Source organism: Hibiscus syriacus, unplaced genomic scaffold, assembly GCF_006381635.1.
Source record: "Hibiscus syriacus cultivar Baekdansim isolate YM2019G1 unplaced genomic scaffold, ASM638163v2 tig00110220_pilon, whole genome shotgun sequence".
Taxonomy (NCBI): domain Eukaryota; kingdom Viridiplantae; phylum Streptophyta; class Magnoliopsida; order Malvales; family Malvaceae; genus Hibiscus; species Hibiscus syriacus.
Genome location: NW_024062634.1, coordinates 518128 through 545146, shown reverse-complemented (window position 1 = coordinate 545146; position 27019 = coordinate 518128). Strand labels below are relative to the sequence as shown.

The following is a 27019-nucleotide window of genomic DNA, read 5'->3' as shown; positions in this document are numbered from 1 at the left end:
GTCTCTCTTAGCCACTGACCAGACGCTACGAGGTCATCATCTCGTCATATGAAAAAATTTGTGGTATGGTATCTCCGGAGCCTCTTAATAGGAAATTCATGCAGTGTTACGACAGGTGGGGTTGGTGGAGCTGGTTGGGTATATAGGGTAGCTGGCGTCCTACGTAGGGCTCTAGCTATGCGCCTTAGGGTGGCGGTATATCTCTAAAGAAAGTTTCCTCCTCGACTCTCGCATCCCTGGGCTCTTCAAACTCATTCTCAGAGACAAACTCATCACCGAAATCACCCGCAAGGGAAGCTCTACTCTCGTGCATACCCTCCTGACTATGACATGAGCTCTCATCTATGATTAATCTATGAAATTAAAATAGTACGAGGAGCTACTATCACTATTTCAAAAGCAGAAGTACTTTTAACATCCTTAGAGGCATATATTCATAAATTTTTACTGACTCTGACCTTCGGGACCTAGGAATATCTAAACCTGACGCTCTGATACCATTAAATATAACACCTAAACCGGTACGACACACAGTCGACCGATCTAAATGCCACATGGAACCACCAGAGTGACTAACCAAAATTTTTCTTTAATTTTTCAATCTGAAATGACCATATGTAAATACTCATGCTAAGATTAAATAAATAGTTTACAATCAGGAGCTCCCAAAAATAATAATTCAACTTATGCATACCCTCTTTTAAAATAAGTTACGACTCGAATATACAAAACGAGGTTTACAATTATATATGCCCTCTAAAGATGAACTCGAGACATACTCTGCACTAGTCTGATCTGGATCACTGTTGGCAAAAAGGTCATTTGAATGCTCCTCAACTAACATGCGTAAGGAAACAAATTTCAAATGCTGAGCTAACTATCCCAGTGCCACACTAATAACTAATCCATAATAAAAATGTTCATGTCATGCTTAAGCTAACTGATAATATTGAAATAGTGAGTATACTCGTATACTGCACTCTCTACTCTATGGTAGACATCATGGTGCGATTGAGGGTTATATATCTCAGAACTCATGCACCCTTTTAGTCTGCTGAGGATGAGGCCCGAAATCTCTACATCGGACACAACACCCTCGACTAACCCACCTCTCGCGAATATTGGGCCTCGACCCTAGTTAGTTACTTTAAGTGCCTCGCGCACTACTTAAGGATATTCAGACTGATTATATACTTCGACATCAAAATCTTACTAAAGGAACTCGGGTTCCTGATCGTTTCCTAAACATCAATCAATGTTAGTTTTATGCCCCTTAATTTATCTCGTTTCTAAATGTAATTAAGCATCATTAATGTTCTCACTTGTAGTCTTATTTATTGATATACAAAAGTATTGGGGTACCTCGAGTCTAATCCCCTAAAATTGGACTTTCTTGCCCAAAACAGACTGTTGGGTCAGTATCGATACCATTGACTTAGTTTCGATACTCTATGAAGGTACCGAAACTAAAAAGGCTACTGGAAAATGGGTCTTGATACCACGCATGGGAGTCTCGAGATCGTGACCCAAATATCAATACTCTTAAATAAGTATCGATACCACTGCTCTTAAATTAATGAAATTGCCCAGAATGATGAACATTTTTTATTCCAGTATCGAGACCCAAGCTGTAGAGTGCGAAAAAATAAGCACAAAAAATTCTATTCTTCTAACCCAAATACCTTAGTGAGGTTCATAATCATTATTAATGTTTTATGAATGAAAAGGTATAATAAGGAAGGCTCTATAACATGCTTAAACATCAAAACATGAATTCTACCATAATCATGCTCAATATGTTTTTAACTCAACCATTAAGCTATCTTGCAATTCTAATGGCTCACTAATGGTATAGAAGAGTTATGAATGTGTTATCTGATTCCCTTTGTTGCTAAAACTTCTCCTAAATCAACTAGGAGTCACTTTTTCTTTCTCTCTTGCTTTGGAATTCTCTCTTATATCTTTCACTAAACAAGGTATAAAATGGGTTATTAACTCAACTAGGTGTGTTGATTACAATATAAACACAATCCCTTCAAATTCACCCAAAATAAACTAGAATCCATTAATTCTCATAAACCTCTCAATACTCATTTTGGGCTATATGATTAAAAACTTGTGAAATGGAGCTCAAAATGAAGCTAGAAGGATGAGGTTTAATAATCTTACCTTAGATTGACCCAACTAGGCTTGAATTTCTTTAAGTTTCTCACTTTAGAAAGAAGAAGAAGAGAGAAATATGAGAAGATGAGAAGAGTATTAGGTAAGCTAAGGGGGTGGTTCACGTAAAAATCATAATACAAGTAGGGGTTTTCAGCTTTCAAAACAACAATGGGAAAATTTCGCTTTTAGTCTCCCTACTTTCTATTTCATAAAATACTCATCTCCACACAATAAAATTCGTGGGCCCAACCCAATCCCACTAACCCTAAACTCGATTAAACTATTTTATAAGGTCCTTCGGGCTCAAACTTTGGGTCTCATGTTGACCCAAAATTGGGGTGTTATATTACAAGTGATAATATATGTTCTAAAGACTCTCAATCATTTAATAATGAACGTTGAAATACCCCACAATCCCTGGTGCTCAAACTCATGACCTTTAGGGATAACAACCATTCCTTTAACCATTGAGATCGTTTGATTCGTGCAATTAAATCCCTATTTTACCAAATAAAATGAGATTTTTATAAATTTTTATATTAAATCGAGTTGAGTGTAAAATCTTTATCCCAAAAATCAGACCATAGAGTCGGGGTGAAACCTGCTTCCTAAATTTAAATTAAATTGGATTACACGTGGGAAGTAAAAATTTTGGATCGAATATAGGTTTGAACAAAATATTGACTCAGTCCATATCCATCCCGAGATATAGTCCATTAATTAGGTCCCTAATGTTGGTTTTGGTACATTGATCGAACCTTCAATGCCTAAGACCGAAGTCTTCCTTCCAACTGATGCCTCTGTCTCTTGATGATGCAAAATGAACTGAAATCGTCTAATAATTGATATATCAGTAGTCGTTCTAAAGATCAAGGGCAATTAACAATCAACTTATCATTCATGGTTCCTTCGAATATTATCTGCAAGAAAAAAGATTTAATTCAAAGTTTAGACGTTAATTTCAATATAAAAATTAAAATATCGACATTATAAATAGAATCTGCGATGATCTAACTATATTGGTATAATTACAACTAATTTACATTTAATGGAATATACAAATTATTTTAGTCACCAAAAATTGAAAATGATGATGTCCATATGGTACCATGCAACCCTTTAAGTAATTATGCCACTTTACAGCCTAACCAAAAGTTGCAATTATGCTGTCCATCATATTAGGAACATATGTCCAACTCCCAACATATATATATATAAATTCAAAATGGCTTATTATAAACTTACTAGCAAAGAAAGAATATAAAAACGGTCGTCTATATATATATATTTAATGTTCGATTATTTCTAAAATCAGATTAGGTTAATTAAATCTTTGAATAGGATAAATAAAACTCTCCCGATACTATAATATTATAGTATTGTATGTTATAATCATATATATCTAGGTACCTCAAAATTTAGCTTCTCCCATCTTTCTCTTCCTCTCTCTTTGTTTCTTCCTTTTGAACATATTTTCTTTCATGGCAGTGTCTGAAACTTGTCCTTGTTCTTCTTCACCACCTTCCTCGCCGGGCAGTTCAACGTTAAACAGCCCGAGTATACAGATGGTTTCAAAATCGGTATCCGAAAGACTCCTCGGAAAATTCTTCGATGCATCTCAATACGATTTCGATTACGAGCAGAGCTGTTTATGGTCTCCTCCAGTGAGAAGAAGCGTTTACTTGACATCCCCTGGTAACATCGTCATTTGCTCTCAAGATGAATTGACCTTCTCCGAACTCAAAAATGCAAAGAAGGCTTGCAGGTGGCGTGTTCGCAGTATCGCTTGCTTCAGTGTATGTACATTGCTTCTCTCTTTGGCAACTCCGCGTGTGCGTGTGTGCATATATATATATATAAATTACACTTTCTTTTATTTTTCTCTTCTTGTTACTTATCAACATATAAGCAGATTGAACACATATTCTTGTTACCCTAAACTCAAATCAAGATAACCGAGTCGAGTTCGAGTTATTTTTGGAGTCTAAACTCGAGTAGCTTGAAAGTTAAATCATCTTGTTATAACAACCTTGATACGAAAACATCTGTGTATGATACATAATACTCTTATTCTATATTCATCTAGAGTGAAGTACTATCATAGACAAGAATGAAGGTTGATGCCATAGTTTTCTTGAAGATTTTAAATTCCCTTATATTTTAATTTTTTTTTATAAAATTTTTATTGATAACATGTTTTGGTGTTTACATGTTCGCCTTTTCAGTATGAAATCTTAAGTCCGTGCCTAACCATAAATCATGATCTCAATCATTACAACAGATAATCAAATCATTATTTAAATATTTGTGCTTTCTTTCTAAACTAATCTAAACCCGTTAATGAAGCTGACCTCGGGTTATGTTTCTTGTTAAATTTGCAGGCCCTTTGGTGCTGCTCTTGATGAAAACCTTGTATCAACTCTCTACCCTAGACATTACAAGTTCTCAACTTGTCTCAGTCAAGGTCAAAAAGGAAAACCAAACCCTTTCAGCCTTGGGGGCTTAAGCACGTGACTCTTGCATGTAAAACTACGTTTGGTAGTTATCTTTTTCTGTAGTATCCTCTTTCTAATACAATACACTCTGATAAATTATAAAGCTTTATTTTGATTTATCGTTTTCAGCGGTTCCCATGTTTTTTTTTTCTTTTTGGCTTTAAAGCTTGATGAATTTCTCGAGATTCCAAAAGAATGTTTGTTAATGGTAGAGAGGAGATTTTGAAATGATAACAGTGACCCATCAGCAGACAAGTTTATGCAGTAATCTGCAAATCGTAAGCACAAGGAATTTTCCAGCAGACAGGATTTTTCTTTTTCTTTTTTCTGACAAATTCTTTTTAGGGTTTGCCTTTTGGAAATTAATGAGAAATTTTACTGCAACAAACGGTTCGTTTATGAACTACGTTTCGTAACATTCTTTCCCTTCTGTTCGTTTTAAGGCCTCTTCTGTCTTTAATAAACTTGAATTAGATTCCCTCCTTTTGTTTATTTTATATATCGAATTTAAAATAAAATTATTTCAGATGAATTAATTTGATCAACAGTTCTCATTCTTGATTGTTATAGTATTGATATGATAATTTTGTCAACATGACGGCCACAATAGCTACTCACATGATTGATGATATAGATTGGCCACGTCAATCGTCATAATCATGAAAAAACCCGTTAATCAAATGATCACATCCATTTTTTTAAGTTTAAGAGTCGTATTGAGTATAAAAATAATTCAAAAACTATATTTATAACTTAATCAAAAAGTATGTTGCATCCGAAATATTTTACACGAAATGCTAAAAGTAATATAGCTTAAATTAGGATTCATTTCAGATGCAACATACTTTTTGAATATTCATTTTTAAACCGGATTCATTTCGTTGGTGCCGAATTCTTTATTTTAAAATATGATTTATCTTATTTTTATTTTTAGAAATTATCTTTTGTTTTAAATATTATTTTTTAGGGTATTTGAGGACTAAAAATACTGGGCCAACCTCAAAGCATATTCAACTCATCACCTAAGCATTCAATCATTTTCAAACTCCCTTGTTTCTTTCTTTCTTTGGATTTATAAAAGGTTTTTGTTCTTTTTATTTTTCTTTCTTTAGATTTATAAAAGTTACTTTAGTTTTCTTTCAAAATGCTAAGTATTATTTCTACAATGCTTATCTAAGTTTTCCTTAGCAAAGGGCTAGAGCAATGACTCGATTATAAGTCGTGATAATCAAAAAGCATTTCATACCCCTCAAGGGTTACATTTTCAGAAATTAAGGATCAGTAATTGATCATCCTTTTACGATCAAAGCAATTTCGTTTCAAAAAGTGCACGTTGGAATTGAATTTCGGTTTTGATTAATAGTTGGAAGGATCGGTCTGTGACACATTCGACTTCCTGTGAACACACTTAGCGGCAGCCCATTAAGAGAAACTGAAATCGGGTTAGATTCTCAATTGAGACGATAGAATTCGAGTCGGGGGTTTTCCAGAATTTAAAAGCATTGAATTAATAAGTGATTGTCGCTATTAACTTACAAAGAATTGAGATATGAAATCGGGTTAAATTCTCAATTGAGATATGAGTTGGGCTCTTTAGACTATAACCTGCGTGAGTTCGAAGGTAAAATCTTATTCAATGATCGATTAAAATCAATGCAAAAGCTTTAGCCCAAGGATGATTTTTACTATTTGAATTTTATTTTCTTAATTTACTTTTATTTCAATCATTTTTATTTCACTTCAATTCTCCAAAATCCCTCTATAATTTCTTTTACAAATCACTCCCGAAACTATATCAAAAGTGAGGAAATCGTCAAACTCCTAATCCTTGTGGATCAACCCTTACTCTCACTATTCTACTTATTTTTATTTATTTTGTTGGGATTAAGGCTATTTATTTTGACATTATAACAATACGTGTCACTGCTTGTAATGAAAACACCAAAGACATGAAAACAAAGTAGGAAAACCAGATTGGAAACGTGAAAAAGAAAACTATAAGATTGAACTGAAACCTCACAAGTTTGATCATAAGAACCAAAAGAAAAGCAAGAAAATTCATGAAGAATTCAACATAGGAGAATCCATGTCTCCAAGAATCTTTACATTCGGTATTCTCATTTTTTGGATTGCAGCTACATTCCCCCGGAGAAGAATCCAGGTCATTGGCAAGTTGATTCATTTTCCTAGATTCTGCATCTTTCAATACCATATCAACCCCATCTACCAAGAACTTGATCAAACAACATTGTAACACATCAGATTGACTCTGGGATTTCGCAGTGTCTGATATGAAATTCTGGTAGATCACCATTGGCAACATAATCTCTCTCTTGAACTTTCTGTTCATCCATGGCTATAATTTGGAAAAAGGGTTTCACTAAGGGACTTGGGGGACAATGAATCAACTGTAATATGAATTTTATAAGGAAATCTTGAATCTGATTGGACCTTTGTGATTGCTTCATCAGAGATTATATGCTGTAGGTGAAAGGGGAGAGGATAAAATGCAGTATGACACACATTTCAAAGCAATATCTGTTTGACATACTCTGCCGCTGTGAAGCTTTAACCATGGAACCATGGCGACGGCGAATCAATCGTGTATGCAAATTGCACGCTAGCTACCGTAGCTGTAAAGGGTGATCAGCATGTCCTGGCACACATGTGCTTCGACATTATTTTAGCATATCGTATTGCCGAGCTGATATTTAATTGTTCCGATTTCACCTGAGGTTGATACTCAAAACATACACATCACGCACACCACAGATGGAACATGATTTGTAGGTGACCAAGAACCATTGTATGCTTCATTTCAGGAACAGGAAGCAAGTTAAGCAACCATATTTTTGACCTGATCATCTCGTAAAAACCATCAGATGAATCTCCAAAGTTGGATCAGAGATTAATATAGTTAACACAGGTAGCATTCTGATATTCACATGTGGTATCATTTAATTTATGTGCGACGAGTCTCTATATACACTTCAACAGAAGGCTTTGGATGTCAAACGATCAGAACTCGATGACGTTGTTTATCTGAACAGAAAAAGATGGGCTGCCGACATTGGATAGAGGTGTGTCGACTCTTACTACTATCCCTGACTTTCCGACATTTCCGTTCCACTTAGAGTGTCCAAACTGCATGATTGGTAGACAGAAATTGACTATGGGCACCACCATCGAGAAGAACACTCCAGAAAAGAATTCAATTCTAGAAGCCAAGTAGAACAACCACAAATCTAAAAACTCTATATATTAAATGACATTTATAGAAGATTTCGCAATAAGGTAACTTACTGATATTGATGCAAATGCAGAAGGATGTGCTGCCAGAGCACAACCACAAATCAGATTGAGATCCTCCTTCATCGTGTGAACAACTTCGGTTTGCAACCCCGGATTACTTCCACCAAATGTTGGGAACAAACTGATCATAATTGTAGAAACTAACTGGTTAGCATCATGCAGGATGCAAATGGAAAACATAAACAATATAGATAAATGACTACCGCACTGATAACCAGAACAAACATGTATGTAGAGTGAAACATTGAAATTAGTAGAAACTCACCTAAATTGAATGGATGGACTCATCATGAGTCCCGTTTGCTTCCAAGCCAAGGCTTGTGAAAGACCCAGTGTAAATGATTTGTCTGGCCATTGCACCATTGGTGTGATACGAGTACCCCACTTATTCTGATGAAATATCGAAACAAGAATTTCAGCACTCATAAAAGGCACCCGAAATGAAATAATAAATCCTAGAGGCAGATTCGTTTAACAAAATCCTAACTAATTACTTCTTTGCTTCCTGTAATGCAGTTAAAAGCTCAGGAACTGACCTTGCAGGAGAAGCTATATCTCATTTCTCCTGGATATTGGCCCTGTGCCTGAAGAAGTCCCCCACAAAGTGGTTGGAAAGCACTTGTAGTAAGCCCCTCACCAGATATACATGCACAACTATGTAAAATGAATACGTGTCTTATCAGAAAGAAAAATGATGTATGAAGTCACCTAATTGACCCAAACGCTTAAAACTCGAAGGGAAGAAAAAAGAAAAAGAAAAAACAATAAGAATAGAATTTCAAGATAATGAAACTTAACCTTAAAGCTTTTACTCTAACTTAAGCAAGATCCTATATCAGTTCAAATTAAAATATATTCCATTGTCCAGATTTCTAGGAATTTTATATCTTCCCTTAGCATCTTTATATTCTAGATGAGAACTATTGTTTACTATTACAATAATTAGAGAGCTAACTGTGATAGCTATCAGAAGATTTTAGCCTAGGAAACTCTAAACATAAGACTAAAGACCAAATGATGTACAACGGGAAAAAAATCCATATAAACTTAATGGAATTACCACATTGAGCATAACTCTCAACAGTTTAGTTCCACAAGGCCTAGCAGAATTAAACTTAATAGAACATAAGTGAATATTTCTTGGTACTCCTGTTCGCAACATGTAAAATCTTACAACTAGCAACAAATATTCCATGAAATTATTGTCACACCTTCCTATCATAGCCGTACCAAAGCAAATGTTGTTTTGACAGATGGACAGGTAAAAGAAGTGTTGTGTCCCTAATGAAAAGTACTGGTCCAAGCTGAAGAAGAAACAAAGAGTTGTCACTCCCTGATGTTGAGCTGCCGTTTGATGCCTCTACTCTCCATAGGTCTCCCCTCGCAACCAAATTACTTTGCAAATATCGTGTTCTACTCTCATATGTAGAGGTAATATTTATGAGCCCCTGCTGCCAATAAAGATTAACCTCAACGAAACAGAAAAAATCAACTAGAACATACATGAAAAGTACCATAGTCAAAACCACAAATAAGTTTCTCATTCAGTTCAAAATGAAAACAAAATTAACAGACAATTAACCTGCTATTATCCCATCTTTCTAGTCATATAAAGGGGGAAAATTACTCATAATTGTTGAAAGTTGGCACCAAATAGCATCATTAGTCAACATTATGGGTGGCAATTTGGCAGCATTAATGAGCGGCAAAATTAGTCAAATTTGGCCACCAAATTGTTGAATATTTTGGATGGTAAAACTATGCAATTAGTCATTGAACTTTAGGGTATTTACAAGATTAGTCATTAAGTTTCAACTATAAATATCCTAGCTCATTTAGTTTCAAAACCATCCCAAAGCATTCTAGCTTTCTTACAATACTAGAGAGAATTTAGAGAGTTTCTTGAGAGTTGTTTTATCCTTTTTATCAAGAGAGAATTATCATTGTTTTCTCCTTGGTAGATCGAGAGAAGTTGTAATTCATATTTTCTCATAGTGAAATTCTTCTACCGTTGCTCGTGGTTTTTACCCTATATTATTTAGGGTTTTTCACGTAAATTTTGTGTCTCTTTTATCTTCATTTTTATTTTCTCAAATTATTAGTTGCGATTTTGCTCCATCCGATAGCCGTCTTCCGCAACAATTGGTATCTGAGCCAGATTTGAGTGTGTAATATCTGCTTATTGTTTTTGTGGTTGCCACCAAAAGGTGGATCCTCCAACATACGAAAGTAAGAAGTTATTACTCATTCTTTGAAGGTTCCAGAGAACTATTCACGATAGTGAAATAGTGGGACCTATCCGTAATAGAAGTTATGACAACAAAATTTGATATTGAAAAATTTAATGGGAGAAATTTCTCATTGTGGAAATTGAAGATGAAGGCCATCCTGAGGAAAGACGGTTGTCTGACAGCTATCAGTGAAAGGCTGGTAGATTTCACAGACGACAACAAATGGATCGAAATGGACGGGAATACTATGACAAACTTTCATCTAGCATTAGCAGATGATGTATTGTCAAGCATCGAGGAGAAGAAGACAGCTAAGGAGATATGGGATCATCTCACCAAATTGTACGAGGCCACATCATTGCACAATAAAATTTTCCTTAAGAGGAAATTGTATACTCTCCGGATATCAGAATCTACTTTAGTGACGGAACACTTAAACACACTGAACACTTTATTTTCTCAGCTACATCCTTAAGCTGTAAAATAGTAGAACAAGAACGTGCTGAACTTCTACTTCAAAGTCTACCGGATTCGTATGATCAACTCATCATCAACTTGACAAATAGTAATGTCACCAGTCTAGTCTTCGATGACGTTGCAGCTACTGTTCTACAAGAAGAAAATCGGCACAAGAACAAGGAAGACAGACAAGTAAATCTGCAACAAGCAGAATCGTTGACAACAATGAGAGGGAGATCAACAGAACGTGGCCAAAGCAGCAGTCACAAACATGGTAGACCGAAGTCGAGAAGCAAGAAGAATTTAAAGTGCTACAACTGTGGAAAGAAGGGTCACTTGAAGAAGGATTATTGGAGTCTAAATAAAAACTTCAATCCACAAGGCAATACTGCAAACACTTCAGATGATGGAGATGCTCTATGCTGTGAAGTGTCAACCACCGTAGAAGGTAGAAAGAGATATACAGACATATGGCTCATTGATTCGGGAGCAATATATCACATGACCTCAAGAAGAGAATGGTTCCATCATTATGAACCTATCTCAGGAGGATCTGTGTATAGTTGCAATGATCATGCCTTAGAGATCATTGGCGTGGGAACCATCAAATTGAAGATGTGTGATGGAACAATTAAAGTTGTTCGAGATGTGCGGCACGTGAAAGGTCTGAAGAAAAATTTATTATCCTACAGATTGTTGGATAATAATGCAAGCAAGATTGAAACACGAAAAAGAATCATGAAGGTGTTCCGTGGAGAGCTTGTGGTGCTGAAAGGCGAAAAGATAGCTGCAAACTTGTACATGCTGAAGGGAGAAACTTTGCTAGAAGCAGAAGCATCTGTTACCTCATGTAGTTCAGATTCTGAAATGCTATGGCATCAGAAACTTGGACACATGTCAGAACAAGGAATAAAAGTCATTGTGGAGAAAAAGCTACTTCAAGGCTTAACAAAGGTATCACTTCCTTTGTGTGAGCATTGCATAACAAGTAAGCAATATCGGTTGAAATTCAACACATCAAATTCTAGAGGCAAAAATATTCTAGAATTGGTTCATTCTGACATATGGAAAGCACCAGTTGCATCCCTAGGTAGAGCAAAATACTTTGTCTCATTTATTGATGACTACTCTAGGAGATGTTGGGTGTACCCTATTAAGAAGAAGTCAGATGTGTTTTCCACTTTCAAAAATTTCAAAGAGCGGGTGAAACTTGATTCTGGAAATAAGATCAAGTGTTTCAGAACAGATAATGGAGGAGAATACACAAGTGAAGAATTTGATGACTTTTACAGGAAAGAAGGCATCAAAAGACAGTTCACAGTGGCAAACACTCCTCAACAAAATAGAGTGGCAGAGCGGATGAACAGAACCTTGTTAGAAAGAACAAGAGCAATGTTGAGGGATGCATGCCTAGAAAAATCATTCTCGGCAGAAGTAGTCAATACCGCATGTTATTTGGTGAATCGAGCTCCATCAACTGCAATAGAGTTGAAGACACCAATGGAGATGTGGACTGGTAAACCAGTTGATTATTCAAACCTACATGTATTTGGCAGTATTGTGTACGTGATGTACAATGCCCAAGAAATTTCAAAGTTGGATCCAAAATCCAGGAAATGTAAATTCTTGGGGTATGCTAATGGAGTAAAGGGGTATCGCTTGTGGGATCCCACTGCCCGTAAAGTGATCATTAGCAGGGATGTTATCTTTGTAGAAGATAAGCTACAAAGAAAAGAAGACGATGATAGCGCTGAAAAGTCAGAGACTACACAGATACATGTGGAAAAGGAGTTTGAACAAGAAGATTCTTTTGAAGCAGAACCAGCACATGATGAACAAGAATCAGAGAGTTATGAAGTTCCAATAACTCGTCAATCAGATCGTGTGAGAAGACGTCCCAATTGGCACTCAGATTATGTTATAGAAGGTAATATTGCATACTGCCTTTTAACAGATGACGGTGAGCCATCAACATACCAGGAGGCAATAAACAGCTCAGATGCGTCACTGTGGATGATGGCGATGCAAGAAGAAATTGAAGCCCTTCATAAAAATAATAAATGGGACCTTGTGTCACTATCACAAGGAATGAATCCAATTGGTAACAAATGGGTCTTCAAAATCAAGCGAAACGGTGACGATCAAGTTGAGAGGTATCGTGCAAGACTGGTGGTCAAAGGATATGCTCAAAAAGAAGATATTGATTTCAATGAAATATTTTCTCCTGTGGTTCGACTAACAACAGTTCTAGTAGTTTTGGCAATGTGTGCTACATTGAACTTACATCTAGAGCAGCTAGATGTTAAAATAGTTTTTCTTCATGGAAATCTTGAAGACGAAATTTACATGCTTCAGCCTAAAGGTTTTGAAGAAAAAGAAAAGAAGAACTTGGTTTGTAGGTTGAACAAATCTCTGTACGGTCTAAAGCAGGCACCGAGGTGTTGGTATAAGAGATTTGATTCCTTCATTATGTGCCTTGGATACAACATACTTAATGCAGACCCTTTTGCTTATTTCAAGAGGTCTGGTGATAACGATTTTGTTATATTGCTGTTGTATGTGGATGACATGTTGGTTGCAGGACCCAACAAAGATCATATTGAAGAATTGAAGGCACAAATGGCTAGGGAATTTGAAATGAAGGACTTGGGATCAACAAACAAGATTCTAAGGATGCAAATTCACTGAGACAGAAGTAATAGGAAGATTTGGCTTTCACAAAAGAATTACTTGAAGAAGATCTTGTCACGATTCAACATGCAAGATTGTAAGCCAATTTTTACCCCTATTCTTATTAACTTGAAATTATCCTCCAGTATGAGTCCTAGCAGTGAAGAAGAGAGGATGGAGATGCCTCGAGTACCGTATGCATCAGCAGTGAGAAGTTTAATATTTGCTATGATATGCACAAGACCAGACATTGCACAAGCAGTGGGAGTGGTTAGTCGGTACATGGCGAATCCAGACAAAGAGCATTGAAATATAGTAAAGAGGATCCTGAGATACATGAAAGGGACCTCAAATGTTGCATTATTTTACAGATGATCAAATTTATTAATCAATGGTTATGTAGATTCCGACTATGTAGGGGATTTGGATAAAAGCAAATCTACTATAGGATATGTGTTCAAAGTTGTTGGGGGTTGTAAGCTGGGTTTCAAAATTGCAGTCAGTTGTGGCTACGTCAACAACAGAAACAGAATATGTAACAGCTACACAAGCCAATAAAGAAGCAATTTGGTTGAAGATGCTATTGGAGGAGCTTGGGCACAATCAAGAGTATGTCTCTCTGTTTTGTGATAGTCAAAGCGTCTTGCATCTATCAAGGAATACAACATTACATTCAAGGACAAAGCACATACGAGTTCACTACCATTTCATTTGTGAAAAGGTGGAAGAAGGGACGGTAGATATGCAGAAAATACATACCAAAGACAACATAGCAGATTTCATGACGAAGACAATCAATGCTGATAAATTTACTTGGTGTCGATCCTCTTGTGGCCTGTCAGAGACATAAGCAATATGAAAGGTACAAAGTAGAAAGAATGGTGTGAAGATATGATTGTTCCAATCAAATCTTCAAGTGAGAGATTGTTGAAAGTTGGCTCCAAATAGCATCATTAGTCAACATTATGGGTGGCAATTTGGCAGCATTAATGGGCGGCAAAATTAGTCAAATTTGGCCACCAAATTGTTGAATATTTTGGATGGTAAAACTATGCAATTAGTCATTGAACTTTAGGGTATTTACAAGATTAATCCTTAAGTTTCAACTATAAATACCCTAGCTCATTTAGCTTCAAAACCATCCCAAAGCATTCTAGCTTTCTTCCAATACTAGAGAGAATTTAGAGAGTTTCTTGAGAGTTGTTTTCTCCTTTTTATCAAGAGAGAATTATCATTGTTTTCTCCTTGGTAGGTCGAGAGAAGTTGTAATTCCTATTTTCTCATAGTGAAATTCTTCTACCGTTGCCCGTGGTTTTTACCCTATATTATTTAGGGGGTTTCCACGTAAATTTTATGTCTCTTTTATCTTCATTTTTATTTTCTCAAATTATTAGTTGCGATTTTGCTCTATCCAATAGGCGTCTTCCGCAACAATAATTTACACTAGCTAAATCACGCCAAATAGATACCTTTATCAACAGTCTTTACTTCTAGTTTAGAACTTAGAACACATACCCTACAAACGTAGTTGCTCAAACCAGAGTCCTCGAGAGAAAATAACATTACCTTTTACCCCTGAAACAACTCAATCAGTTGCAAAGAAAACAACATAGTAATTCTTCTACCAATTCTATCCTTTTGGTTGAAAATAAAAATGTTGACTTTGATCAAGATGTTGCGATGACTCAATTCCAACGTGAGAATTGAAAAGCATTTGAATAACTTCATAATATCTCTCTCAATCTTTGAGCTTATTTTCAAAATCAAAACAGTTTTCAAAAATCAAATATTGACTTTGGTCAAGATGTTGTCGCGATTAAATGTATGAGAAGAATGATTGACTTATTGAAAGCACATTCGACTTCTTGAGAACACATTTGGCAAGATTGCATTGTTAAGAGGGAATTGAGATTGTAATTAGTAGTTGTTGAAACAACAATTCGAGTCGGTCTTCACGAACTTAAACGGTTATTGATATTCGACAATTGATGTTAATCAGATCAATTTCCGAAGTTGGAATCAAATATTGCCTTGGGTATTCGGTATACAAAGAAGAGTCACGAGGATTGGCCTTGTAGACAAAGCAACTGACGAGAATCCCGAAGAGAAAATCTAATTCGATTATTCGAAGGAAATTTAGTCAGAGCAAAAACTCAAGGTTGATTTTACCATATTGAATTTTATTTTAAACTTTCTTTTCAAATTTCTTTTTAATCTTTTTTGAAATCTTTTTATTTTTCTTTCTTCTATTTTATTTCTTTGAAATCCCCACCATTACTCAAATTCTACTACTTCCACTTCTTGGCTCAAAGATTAAACAAAGCATGAATAAACAGGGAAGATTCCTTAGTCTATGTGAGATCGACCTTTACTTTTATTTTACTAAGTTAAATTCCCTTTATTTATTAATCGAGAAGAATGAATTATTTTTACGCAACACAAAAAATCAGGGATGACTCCATGGAAATGATTCATATGCAAATATAAACAAACAAGTTTTGCATAGGCCATTCATTTTGGAATTGCTCCGCTCAAGTTGTTATGAAACAAATCAAAAGTATTAGAATCAAACCCGATATTCCACTTAGAAGATGGAATTTCTCCGGTCAATCTGTTGTTCGAGATTAAGAAGACTTGTGTGGAAATTGGTGGTACCAGAAGTGGCCCTTAGTATATATATAATATATATAAAATAGATATAATATAGAAATAAATTAAATATAATATTCAATATATAAATAAATTAAACCAAAAGGATAAAAGGGAACTTTTTTCTTTTCTTGATTTATTCTGCAAAGATCTAACTACTCAAATTTTATCTCTAATTGAAAGTTTCTACAACGTAATAAATAAATTGTTGACCTTTGGAAAGAAAAAAAAAGGGAAAAAAAAATTTCCTAAACCCTAAATCATAAACTATAAAAATACAAAGACATCGCTAACCATGATACCTTTTACAAATAAAAAGGTCAAAATAAAACATTATTATAAATTTAAATTTAATTATGAAAATCTAATTTACTAATAATATAAAAAATTTTGTGCTTGGAATTAATATTGATGGGCCTGATGTGGTTTATATTTCTTCTATTTTCTCTTTTTTTCATTTAAAAAAATTTATTTCACTAACAATCATTTGATATATTGAGATTAGACACTAAATTTTTTAAGTAAAGTCAAGGGTTCAAACTTTCACGTTTGCGAATTGAACAAACTAGGTTAATACACCCACCCTTACCTCTGCAGTACTCAATCTAGATTAGTCTATTAATAGACCAATACTAGTGCTCAATTTTCTAGTTATATACTATAATAATGGCTAGCAAGAACGAAGAGACGAATTTGGTCTTTATTCTTCCTTAACTTCTATGTATACATGATTTCACACTTTGAAAAAGTGAACGACAGATCAGTCGTAGGAGTGTGTATATTTGATTCGATTAGATTTTTTTAAAATTTTTAACAATTTAATGATTTTTTTTTTATTTTTCATATAAGTTTTGGTTTATGGGATCTATTTTAATGAAATAATTTTATTTTATCAATTTAAAAATTATGTGATAAAATTTTAAAATCTTCTTCATAAATATTTTTTAAATAATAAAAAAAATAATGCTTTATATACAATTAATTTTAAATGACACATTTTTAAGCTTATGTCATAAATCGTCAAAATGCTACAGTTAATATAATTTAACTAGTTGCCATTACAAGTATTTAGACTTTCAATCTTGAAATCTCGGGCTAAATACAAGTGCCTGATCTTCGAGAAAAAGAAAAAAGAAATCAAGAGTCGAACCGATAATATTTCCAGTTAACGGTTGAATCCAACTATAATTTTAATTTCAGAAGTACTTAATATTAGAAGTATGTAAAATCACTTTTGAACATGTTCGTATAATTTTTAACTAGATATTCAATAATTTATTTTACCCTACACACCAAAATATCATATTAGATGCCCTCCTATGCTCGGTTGATTTGAGCCGGCCAACCGGCCGATCAGCCTCCTGCCCAGGTCATCTCTGTGCCAAAGGGAAGCAACAGAGATTCACAAGATGTATTATGCATAATACTCCATTGAACAACCCTACTCATAGTTGCCGTTGAATCCAGATATATACAGATCAAAAGATACTTTCATTTCATATGCAAAACGTTGCACAAAATGGATCATGGATACTAGTTGGCGTTCATTGTCATAATGGCTATAAAACCTTTTCTCCTTGATCTTTAACAAAGTCCTCCGAAGCCGGATTTTTAGTTCTACGGAAACCTAAAGTGCGCAGAGAGCTTTGATGACTACGCTAGAAGAGACGTTTATCCTGGAAAATCAGTCACAAAATGCAAATGCCATACATAATGTAACATTACAATTAGAGGGACTTGTGGGTTTATCTGATACCGGTCTTCGATAATTTATCGGCTTCAACTTTGCTCATTTGCCCATGTGGGATAAGATCCTGCCGATCAAGGCTTCTTTCTTCCCACCAACAGGAAGGTTGTGAGCAGTTAAGTAATTCTTCAAAGCTGCTACTGTTAAATTGTTTAACTGCAAAATGAGGAACAAATGAGTAAGATCAACAGCATTCTTACCACATTGAGAAACTTACGAGGCTTCATTTTTCTCAACAGAGTTTAGAACAGATATTTAGCAACAACGAAATCGATGTTTCATGCTAATGTTCATTCCAAATTCAGAGGGAAATAGAATCCGAAAACCCAATTCAAATTTGTAAAATCACCCCCAAATTTAGTTCAAAAGAACCCATTTCGATGACGAGAAGAAATGAAAAGCATTATGGAAACATGGATAAAACACTAAAATTTCACCTGCCCCTTGTCTGCAAGGCTAACCCAATCAAAACCCTTGGCTGCATCTTCCGCAACCGCTTTACGTTTTCTAGAGGCTTCAGCCGCTTTTTCTTTACCCAAATTGTTGCTTTCCTCATCATAGTTGTCCCCATAGACTGAAAGCTTGAATTCTTCTATTGCCTTAACAACTGCTGATCTGTGCAAAAGAAAAATCCTCACAGTGACCAGTGGGTAGGCTAAAAAAATTTATCATAGACCAGAACCGGATGAAAGAATTTAAGAATACAAGCCAAATCCTTATTACCTAGCCAAACCTCCCTCATCAGGTGCTGTCTCATCAATGATCTCAGGAATATCGTCTTCTTCTAAAGCTAGAGCCTGCAATACCGCATAATGTCTCTGCAAAGCTGAAACAGTGACCGACTCAACATAGTATAACTGTATAACACAGGTTCACTTCAACGAGGAAAAAAATGGATACCTTGGAATTTGCTATTATCAAACCTCAAAATTACTTACATTGCTTGAAAAAAAGAAACCAATACTATTCGACAAGTGGTAATTACATAAACTTGCACATATAGAAGAAAAGCAATCGACTGAAATTATATCAATTCATGATTTAACCTTGTCCACGTATGTTTTAATATTCAGGTTCGTAAGCAAATTGCAGTTCCATGGCATAACTTAGGACTGATGTGTATTATGATTCATAACTTCAATCATATTGAAACAGAAGAATTGCTTCTCACGTCCCCTTCTAAAATTCCAGGGTTACAGCGTATTAAATCGTTTATGGATTTTCATTAGACTGGAAAAGAACAGTCTGTGAATCTATGCAACAGAAAGATGGCATACAAGTGAAACATAACAGCTTACCTGGGTTAGCAAATTGGTGATTGGAATAATCCTTCAAGTAAATACGTTTTATTAAAGCAGCAGCTTTTTGAATTTGATCCTCATCAGCTCGAGGTGCATCATCAGCTGTATCTGGAAAAATCTGTGAAATATCCCCAATTCTATCATTGATAACACGACCAGAAATTTTTTTAGCATAGACTCATAAAAAATTCCTTGCCTCTTCCTCATCTCTAATGTCATCAGAGTATGGAAGGTAAATCATGTGCATTCCAGGCGGCTCCACTTGAGCACCAGCACTAGTAACCTCATCCTGTGAAGTTTCAATAAGATTGATAAGCCATCACAATTGTTTCTATGAACAAAAATGTAAGGAAAAGGTCCCATTTTATACTTCAGTTTTGAATAGCATAATTTGCCATTCTAATTGTGTCATGTGGCGGAGAGGATAAGTACACTATGGTGCTTATATTATCTAAGCATTTAGTGAGGGAAAACTGAAACAAATAATAAGTTGACAACATATAGCAAGACAAGCAATGGACAACAATTTCCCAAATAAAGACTTTCACAAGATGGCTAGGCCAGATGCATTAGTCAAAGATGAAACAGATGTCTTACTTGGGCAACTAAGGCAACTAATTGAGGATGAGATACAGCCCCGAAAAATGCAACTGCAAAACTGCAATGATGCAAAAGCAACTCGTAAGTATTATGTACTAAGTAACAAGAACAATAATAAGTTATCAACTTCTTGGAGCTTCTGTTCGAAGAACAACAGTAGACCGGCATATAGAAGGTGAAGTTGCAAAATACTAACCGCTTAAGCCGTAGCATAGACCTATGCAAGGCAATGAAAACACTAGTGCTACCAACCACTTCCTATATTGGAAAAGCAGCAAAATTTTTAGTTATTCTAAGAAAATAAGATAAGAAAGAAGCAAGTTTCATTAAAGATAAGGACAACCATAACAAATATACGCCTGCATAAGATCCACATCATAATACCAGCGACTCTCTTACAGCATCATATGCTGCAACTAATTAACCGGAAGATAATCAGGTTAGTTTGACTCCTAAAGATAATAATTTAAGCTCATTTGCAAGCATAAAGGCCAATTCGAAAGATACTTAATCTGTACTCCAAAATTGAACTAAGCTTGGACCAGCTATTTGCCCCATATATGTTCACCTATATTGAAAATATGCTTTATCAGGAGTACATATTGTAAACCTAGGCGGACATCTTACAATACTATCTTAAAAAAGGGTTAGGTGGGAGCTTACTGAAGGTCAGTAGGATGGATGGAGAAAAATCTAGTGCTCTTAGTTAAAAACTAAATATCTCAGCATATTTTTTCACAAGCAACAATTTAATCATATTATTTGTTCAAGTATAAAGAAAACAAAACCAAACTCTGGACATATCTGTAAGATATTGATTTGATAAACTCTTCACCACCAGATCCTATTATTTTAAAGGAGGAATTAGGAGCCACAGTTAAATCTGCCTTGTTGACAATTAGATCAATTTCCTTCTTTTTCCATGATTGCATTAGAGTTCCAGTCATTTACAGAAAACACACATCAAGCAATAGATTTAAATAAACTTTTGATCCATTGTTTGATAAAGCAATCTTAATCAAGATTATCTTCCAATGTAAAATGATTGTAGTATATCACACTTCGCTTTCCTAACCTGGTCACTGGGGTATAAAAATGTGGACGGTCTCAAGTTGTAGTAATCTTTTAAGCAACTTAATGGCTTGAACCCGAGAAGACAAAGGAGTCCAGGTGATATTCTTTTTATGTCAGCTATTTCATCTGGTGAAAACTTGACATTCTCACTGAAATATCAGGGGAAAAAAAGGAGGGTTGATTAAGAAAAAGTTGTAGAAAAACAAACTAAAATATTAACAAGTACAATTTACGAACATATATCAAAATCTTAAACTACATTATTCCCAGACAATCAATAACCCAACCATTATAGTGACAGGAAGTTCCCCCTAAATCAGAGAACATTTTTTAACCCTGATGGACCAACAACACAAGCACCAGACCAACAGTATGAGACTCTACACAGGAAAACTGCTTTCACTAAACAAGAACATATGTTGCCATGTTGGCCACTGTAATGTGTCACAGAATAATAAAAATTAAAAAATAACAATTTTATCTCTAACCTTTTGATGAATTAGTTTCTATTAGAAAAAGGCTTATGGTATATCAAATAACATATGAAGAAATATCTTGTATAACCTCTTGAACAAATTCGTCCCTAGTCATCCCAATATCAGAAACAAATCTAATAAAATGAAGAAAGGGACATATTATATTATAATTTCCTACAAAAAATAAAATACAATGTCATATTATACTCAATATGCTAATTGGGTCGAGATCCAATAAGAATTAACTCTAATATTTTACATGTAACTGAGAGAAATACAATGCCATAGTATTGTCATAGCATATTCAATCTGCTAGTAAGGTCAACATCCGATAAGAGTTAACTCCAATATTTTACATGTAACTGGACATATGCATGCATCTTTCAATGTTTAATTAGATAAAAAACTATAAATAATAGCCATGCTTACTTTCTATAGGGCTGAAAAAGTTTTGGATGTTCCTGAATCAGAGCACCAGTATCCTCACAGATCAAAGATCTTTCAATCTGCACAATATCATTAAAATAATCAACTAAAATCTATCATAGACGGCTTCAGTTGGACATCTGGAAAAAGAAAGATCAAATCACAATGGGTCCACAAGAGCAGTATTTCTCGATAACATTTCTTTCTACTTACTCCTCATTATATAAATATGTGTGTGTCTATTTAAATGCCGAGAAGTAAGGATTTCATGAAGAGAAATGATACGAACTTTCTTCTCGGCAAACACTATTAACCAAATCATACAGCTTTATAGAAAACACATTCCTTCTACTCCATTTAGAAAACTATATCAAACCCTAAGGATATCTTACTCCATAGTCTATAATACACGTATAAAACAGAACAAGGAACCCCTCAGTTAAAGTAAAATAGATCTACATTTACATCCTAATTGTAATTTTTTTAATTAAAATCACTCAGAGATATCCTAAGAACAAGAGAGAGAGAAATTTAATGTAGAGAAAATTGGAGCATAAAGAAGATAAAAGCTGAGAATATAATCAATGCTCCAAAAATAACTTGGATAAAAATTGCCACACATAGCACGTATCTTTTTAGAATTACCAAATGTTAAGAGCCTATGTTAGTGACTGTATTTAAATGCAGAGAAGTAAGGATTTCATGAAGAGAAATGATACGAACTTTCTTCTCGGCAAACACTATTAACCAAATCATACAGCTTTATAGAAAACACATTACTTCTTCTACTCCATTTAGAAAACTATATCAAACCCTAAGGCTATCTTACTCCATAGTCCATAATACTCGTATAAAACAGAACAAGGAACCCCTCAAAGTATAATAGATCTACATTTACATCCTAATTGTAATTTTTTTAATTAAAATCGCTCAGAGATATCCTAAGAACAAGAGAGAGAGAAATTTAATGTAGAGAAAATTGGAACATAAAGAAGATAAAAGCTGGGAACATAATCAATGCTCCAAAAAGAACTTGGATAAAAATTGTCACACATAGCACGTATCTTTTCAGAATTACCAAATGCTAAGAGCCTATGTGCAATCTGAGAAATAAAAGGACAACTTGTAACTACCTTTAAAGGATGATTTGTAACAGAATCAAGCCATGTAATTTCCCCTGGGAACATAGAAAAGTGATAGGGAAAAAGTTAACTAGCATAGCACCTGACATTCAAAATTCAAATCGAACATGTAGAATTATCTACCTGGAAGTGCGGGACGAATTATAGCATAAGTATCCAGCTCAATTGATAATCCATTAGCAATATGAAATCTAATCTTTCTAACAATCCGCTTTGGGAATATACGTTTTCTCAGTTGATCTTTCATATCTTCCAATCTGGATTCAGATTATGAACATAACCTTAAAATGGAATGTCAAGAGTAGAACATGAGTATTTAAAAAAATGTTTGCAAGAAGGAGTTATATGTGAGCAGAATGTAGCAACCTCCTCTGTCATATAGAAGAAAAGAGTGGGACTCATAATTTAGCATCAAAAAAAAAAATCTCATCATAACTCATGCCGTACTTTTTGAGCATGACCAACTCATTGTTGCAATCAATGCAATCTAATTCCATAACAACATTGTCACCACTGACCAACATGCATTTATGCCAATGCACGAGATAGTGACTCCCTTCTGACTTTAAGTTCACTTGATGGCAATGGTAGTTGAAAAAAGATGATGAAATTAATGTTATAGAAAACCATAAATACATACTTCTGGCTGGCAGATGGCGTAAATTGAGCAAGATCTTGACCTTCTAACCCAATCAAATCCTGAAAGACAAAAAAGATTATTATCCGAAGAAAAAATATAAACCACCCATTCAATCTGCACAGGAAAACAGAAGGTGAACAAATAAGCATACAGAAAAGAAAACAGAAACATTGAACTCCGAATCTGGACAACTCAAGGGGAGAAGTTGGATTGAGATTCCAAGATCTTGTGCATCCTGGAGAGGAACAATAAGAGAGGGAAAAATGCTGGTGACATAACATTGTAAAGAAAATAAATCTGAATGCACTCAGAATACTAAACCACTAAGCATGTGCAACTTTATATTTAATTTACTTTAGCTCGCTGCAATGTAGTTCTTGTCATATCTTTTTTTGCAGCATCCTGGAGACCCCCAAAGGGATCATCTTCATTAGTAAAGAGAACAATTCTCTTTTCAGCAGTCTTAATAGACCTGAAAGAGTTTTGCTGTCAAAAACTAACAAAAAACAGATGCAGTAACCTTGGGAAACAAAGGAAGAACTAAAACATGCACTGCTTTATCATAACACAAATATAACAGGTATCCATAGCCCATACCCTTTACGAAGAAGAGCTTGGGCAACCCAGAGGGCATTGTAAAGGGAATTCTCACGAGACCCAGGAACAATACCATACTGACTCCCGATTTCCTTCATAAATGTTTCTGCAAAATAGTTTTAAGAAAAAATTGTAAAATTGAACATAAAATATTGCATTTAGTAAATTTAATGAAAATGTGATGAGCCTTTTAAAAGTAGCACTTCACAATCATCAAGGGTATTGTTGTAGAAACAATCTAAGTCAAAGAAGGCATGCACAAGCTCAGAATCAAATTTTCATCATTAATCACCAATAATGCAATTAAAACTACCTTCTATACAGCCAAATTCTTTTATAAGCCTAGCTGTTGGCCTGTCTAGTTGCTCCCTTTCGGCAACATTGTAAACAAAAACACCATTTAAATCCTGCAAGTTCTTCTTTTCCCTCTGCGGAAAGAACACAAAATAGTAAGAAAACATATGACAGGGACTTAAAGAGCATACATTCTGAGCATACAGCAAATTACACCAAACAAAGCCTATTTCAGACTGGGAAACGCCTCCACTAGAAACACATACATCCTTTTGCACATGCTACTTAAGTCGCGCATCTTCCAACCACACTGAACTAGTTAAAATACAAACAAGGTTCAAATAAACCACAGGCATCCACTTTAGTTACTCTTCTGTTTCATCCTCTGGTTTAAATTGGAAAAGGCACGAGGTGATAAAGTCAAATCCTTAGTCGATTGCCACATCTCAAAATTGTGCAATCATTTATTTACTCTGTGCTCTAAGTTGAAAGCCTCGGCCCTGTCTTTTTACGTACAGCAAGACTAGAGGTTCTAACTACAGTAACTTTTCTTTTGTAAAAAACATATCAACCTAAATGGCAAGAATTGCATCTTACAGTGTTAAAGAAGCAAATTGCAACTTCATCATATGATCTACTAATGATCTGAGTCTTGAGTGATTCTGCAATACAGCTGACAGCGACGTGGAAATGAGTTTCATCCTTTTGATCCTTCTGTCAACATTTCAAAAAAAAATCAACAACTGCAAGTCAGATTACATTTCAAGTGAAAAAGAAGGCAATTAGAGATTGGTCAAAAGACATATCCATCATGTAATAGCTTAATTACCATATCAATCCATTAAAAAAAATTAGAAAACCAACTGATTTACTGGTATTCAAGTCCCAGACTAAAATAAGCATGATAAAAAGGAGAAGAAAAACTTAAAAAGGGAAAAGAAAAACCAGTAAAGAAAAGCAAATGGGTATTTTCTATCTGTATCAATTACGAATAAAACTTACACCAGGAGAAGTCGTCTTAAACATTTTCGGAGAAGCATCGACCAAGTAAACAACATATTCTTTGGAACCCTCGCTTTGCTGCAAATATTGGACAAAAAAAAACAATTACACCTCTCATTTCTTAACTATGAAGAAGAAAACAGAAGAAGGGAAATGAAAGAGAGGGAGAGAGAGGGAACCTGAAAGAATTCGTTATCTGGGTCATCTTCTTCGTCCTTGAAAACATCTTCTGGGTCCAAATCCATTGTTAAAGATGAAATTTTTTCAAAGGTTTTTGCCGGGGTTTTTGAAGAGCTAACTTTCCCAGTTCCTATCCATTTAAATACAATTCGAAATTTTGAAGTGTCTCGGACAAGCTAAAGGTATTCATGGGCTTGCTATAGGCTACATAGCCTTTTCACGCAGGCTTGGCCTGTTATGTTTTCAGGGTTTTTTTTTTGTAATATATGATCTTGTTTATGTATAATAGGAAATCATGTTATTTCATATATTGAATAAAATTTTATTAATTTTAAATTTTAAATTTTCATTTTATTAATAAATTAATAATATAATGAAAAAATATAACACATATATGATTAATTGAGTCTTAACTAATTAGCTGATAGCACAAATTAAGTGACATACGTAGTAAATGAATTGTTGTTATTTCTTGTGGATATGTATTCAAGCACCGAGAATATCAGGGGTACGAGATTTAATGTCAAGAGGTCAGAGAGTTATATTTGAACATATTTTTTTATACTTATCCCAAATTAATTAGTTGATTTAATATTTACTATAACGTTCAAGAAAGAATAAGTTGATACTTGTTTTGAAGTATTATTATTTGATTTAAGACTTTAATAACATTTTTGACGTGTATACACGCGAATATAATTCTTATAGCACTTGATAATTTTTTATAGAAAGTCGGTAGTTTTAATAAAAATAGAAAATATTTAAAATTACAATGAAGATTTACTTACTATAAACCTAAAATATAATTATGACATTTTCTTATTATCTTTAAGACAAAAATTAGCCACCTATATCACATAAGGACTAAAGAAGGAAAATGTTAAAAACATAACTAAAAAACTCGAATAAAATAAAGATACGAACAAATCTGATTGCGTTAAACGAACCACAAAAGAGGATGAAGCTACTAAAAGATTATCGATAAATCGTAAATCAGAGTCAAGCAACGTAAGAAAACTATCTACGAACGCAAAACACGTATCCAAAACAATCCGAGGGTCTTAAGCATGGAAGATCATCGTGATAATAAATAAGCGCTATCTAGATCAGTCTTGACGATGTCAAATTCAACCTTGAGAAAAAAGATAAAGAAAAACAACAGAAAAAAACCATAAGCTACCAAAAGGCAGAGAAAAATATGTCACAAAGGTAGAGATAAACGTGTCATAAAGGCAGATAACATGTTACAAATACATAATTATTCTTAATAAAAAAATCAAAAAAAAAATAATCGACGGGCGGCAAACAACATTAAAATCAGTATCGCCGTCGATTAAACAAAATTAAAGAAGAAAAAGTTGGATTGATCAACACTAATTGTTAAAAAAAAAACGAGGAGGAGGAGAAAGCCGCTAGGATTTTTTAAAGATTTTTTTATAGCACCTGATAATTAATGATTAAAAATTATTAGAGTATATATAAAATCAAATCAATTACCATACCAAATGAAATCTTAATTTAACAGTATGAGTCATTTCCTTCATTTTGCTACTTTAATCAA

At 34.4% G+C, this 27019-nt stretch overlaps 3 protein-coding genes across 3 annotated transcripts; 1 reads left to right on the top strand and 2 right to left on the bottom strand.

Moving 5' to 3' along the window:
* The first annotated feature begins 3644 nt into the window (after nucleotides 1-3644).
* On the top strand, nucleotides 3645-4577 carry LOC120114113. Its single transcript, XM_039135113.1, has 2 exons — nucleotides 3645-3959; nucleotides 4545-4577. Exons 1-2 carry the CDS (start codon nucleotides 3645-3647, stop codon nucleotides 4563-4565), a joined length of 336 nt encoding a protein of 111 aa, XP_038991044.1. The 3' UTR covers nucleotides 4566-4577.
* A 2923-nt stretch (nucleotides 4578-7500) lies between these two features.
* On the bottom strand, nucleotides 7501-8614 carry LOC120114079 (the record flags this gene model as incomplete). Its single annotated transcript, XM_039135096.1, has 4 exons — nucleotides 7501-7802; nucleotides 7962-8091; nucleotides 8236-8360; nucleotides 8507-8614. Coding segments are annotated over 4 exons (489 nt in total), but the record flags the coding sequence as incomplete, so codon positions are not given.
* Nucleotides 8615-17474: 8860 nt separating this feature from the next.
* LOC120114143 (ATP-dependent DNA helicase 2 subunit KU70) lies at nucleotides 17475-25621 on the bottom strand. The gene is made up of 19 exons (XM_039135137.1): nucleotides 25458-25621; nucleotides 25279-25356; nucleotides 24874-24990; nucleotides 24296-24410; nucleotides 23983-24088; nucleotides 23740-23857; nucleotides 23537-23620; nucleotides 23386-23444; nucleotides 22869-23002; nucleotides 22737-22780; nucleotides 21607-21683; nucleotides 20703-20850; nucleotides 19824-19885; nucleotides 19625-19685; nucleotides 19224-19316; nucleotides 19025-19145; nucleotides 18450-18552; nucleotides 18164-18341; nucleotides 17475-17882 (listed from the first exon to the last, which is right to left on the bottom strand). The coding sequence occupies exons 1-19, from the start codon at nucleotides 25521-25523 to the stop codon at nucleotides 17769-17771; spliced, it is 1878 nt and encodes a 625-aa protein (XP_038991068.1). The 5' UTR covers nucleotides 25524-25621; the 3' UTR covers nucleotides 17475-17768.
* Nucleotides 25622-27019: the final 1398 nt, after the last annotated feature.

Coding starts and splice junctions, on each gene's coding strand:
- LOC120114113 (XM_039135113.1), top strand. CDS start 3,645: ATGGCAGTGTCTGAAACTTGTCCTTGTTCTTCTTCACCACCTTCCTCG. Junction 3,960..4,544: donor GCAGTATCGCTTGCTTCAGT/GTATGTACATTG, acceptor TTAAATTTGCAG/GCCCTTTGGTGCTGCTCTTG.
- LOC120114143 (XM_039135137.1), bottom strand. CDS start 25,523: ATGGATTTGGACCCAGAAGATGTTTTCAAGGACGAAGAAGATGACCCA. Junction 23,003..23,385: donor ACGCCATCTGCCAGCCAGAA/GTATGTATTTAT, acceptor ATCTGAATCCAG/ATTGGAAGATATGAAAGATC. Junction 19,686..19,823: donor TCTATGCTACGGCTTAAGCG/GTTAGTATTTTG, acceptor GCATCATTGCAG/TTTTGCAGTTGCATTTTTCG.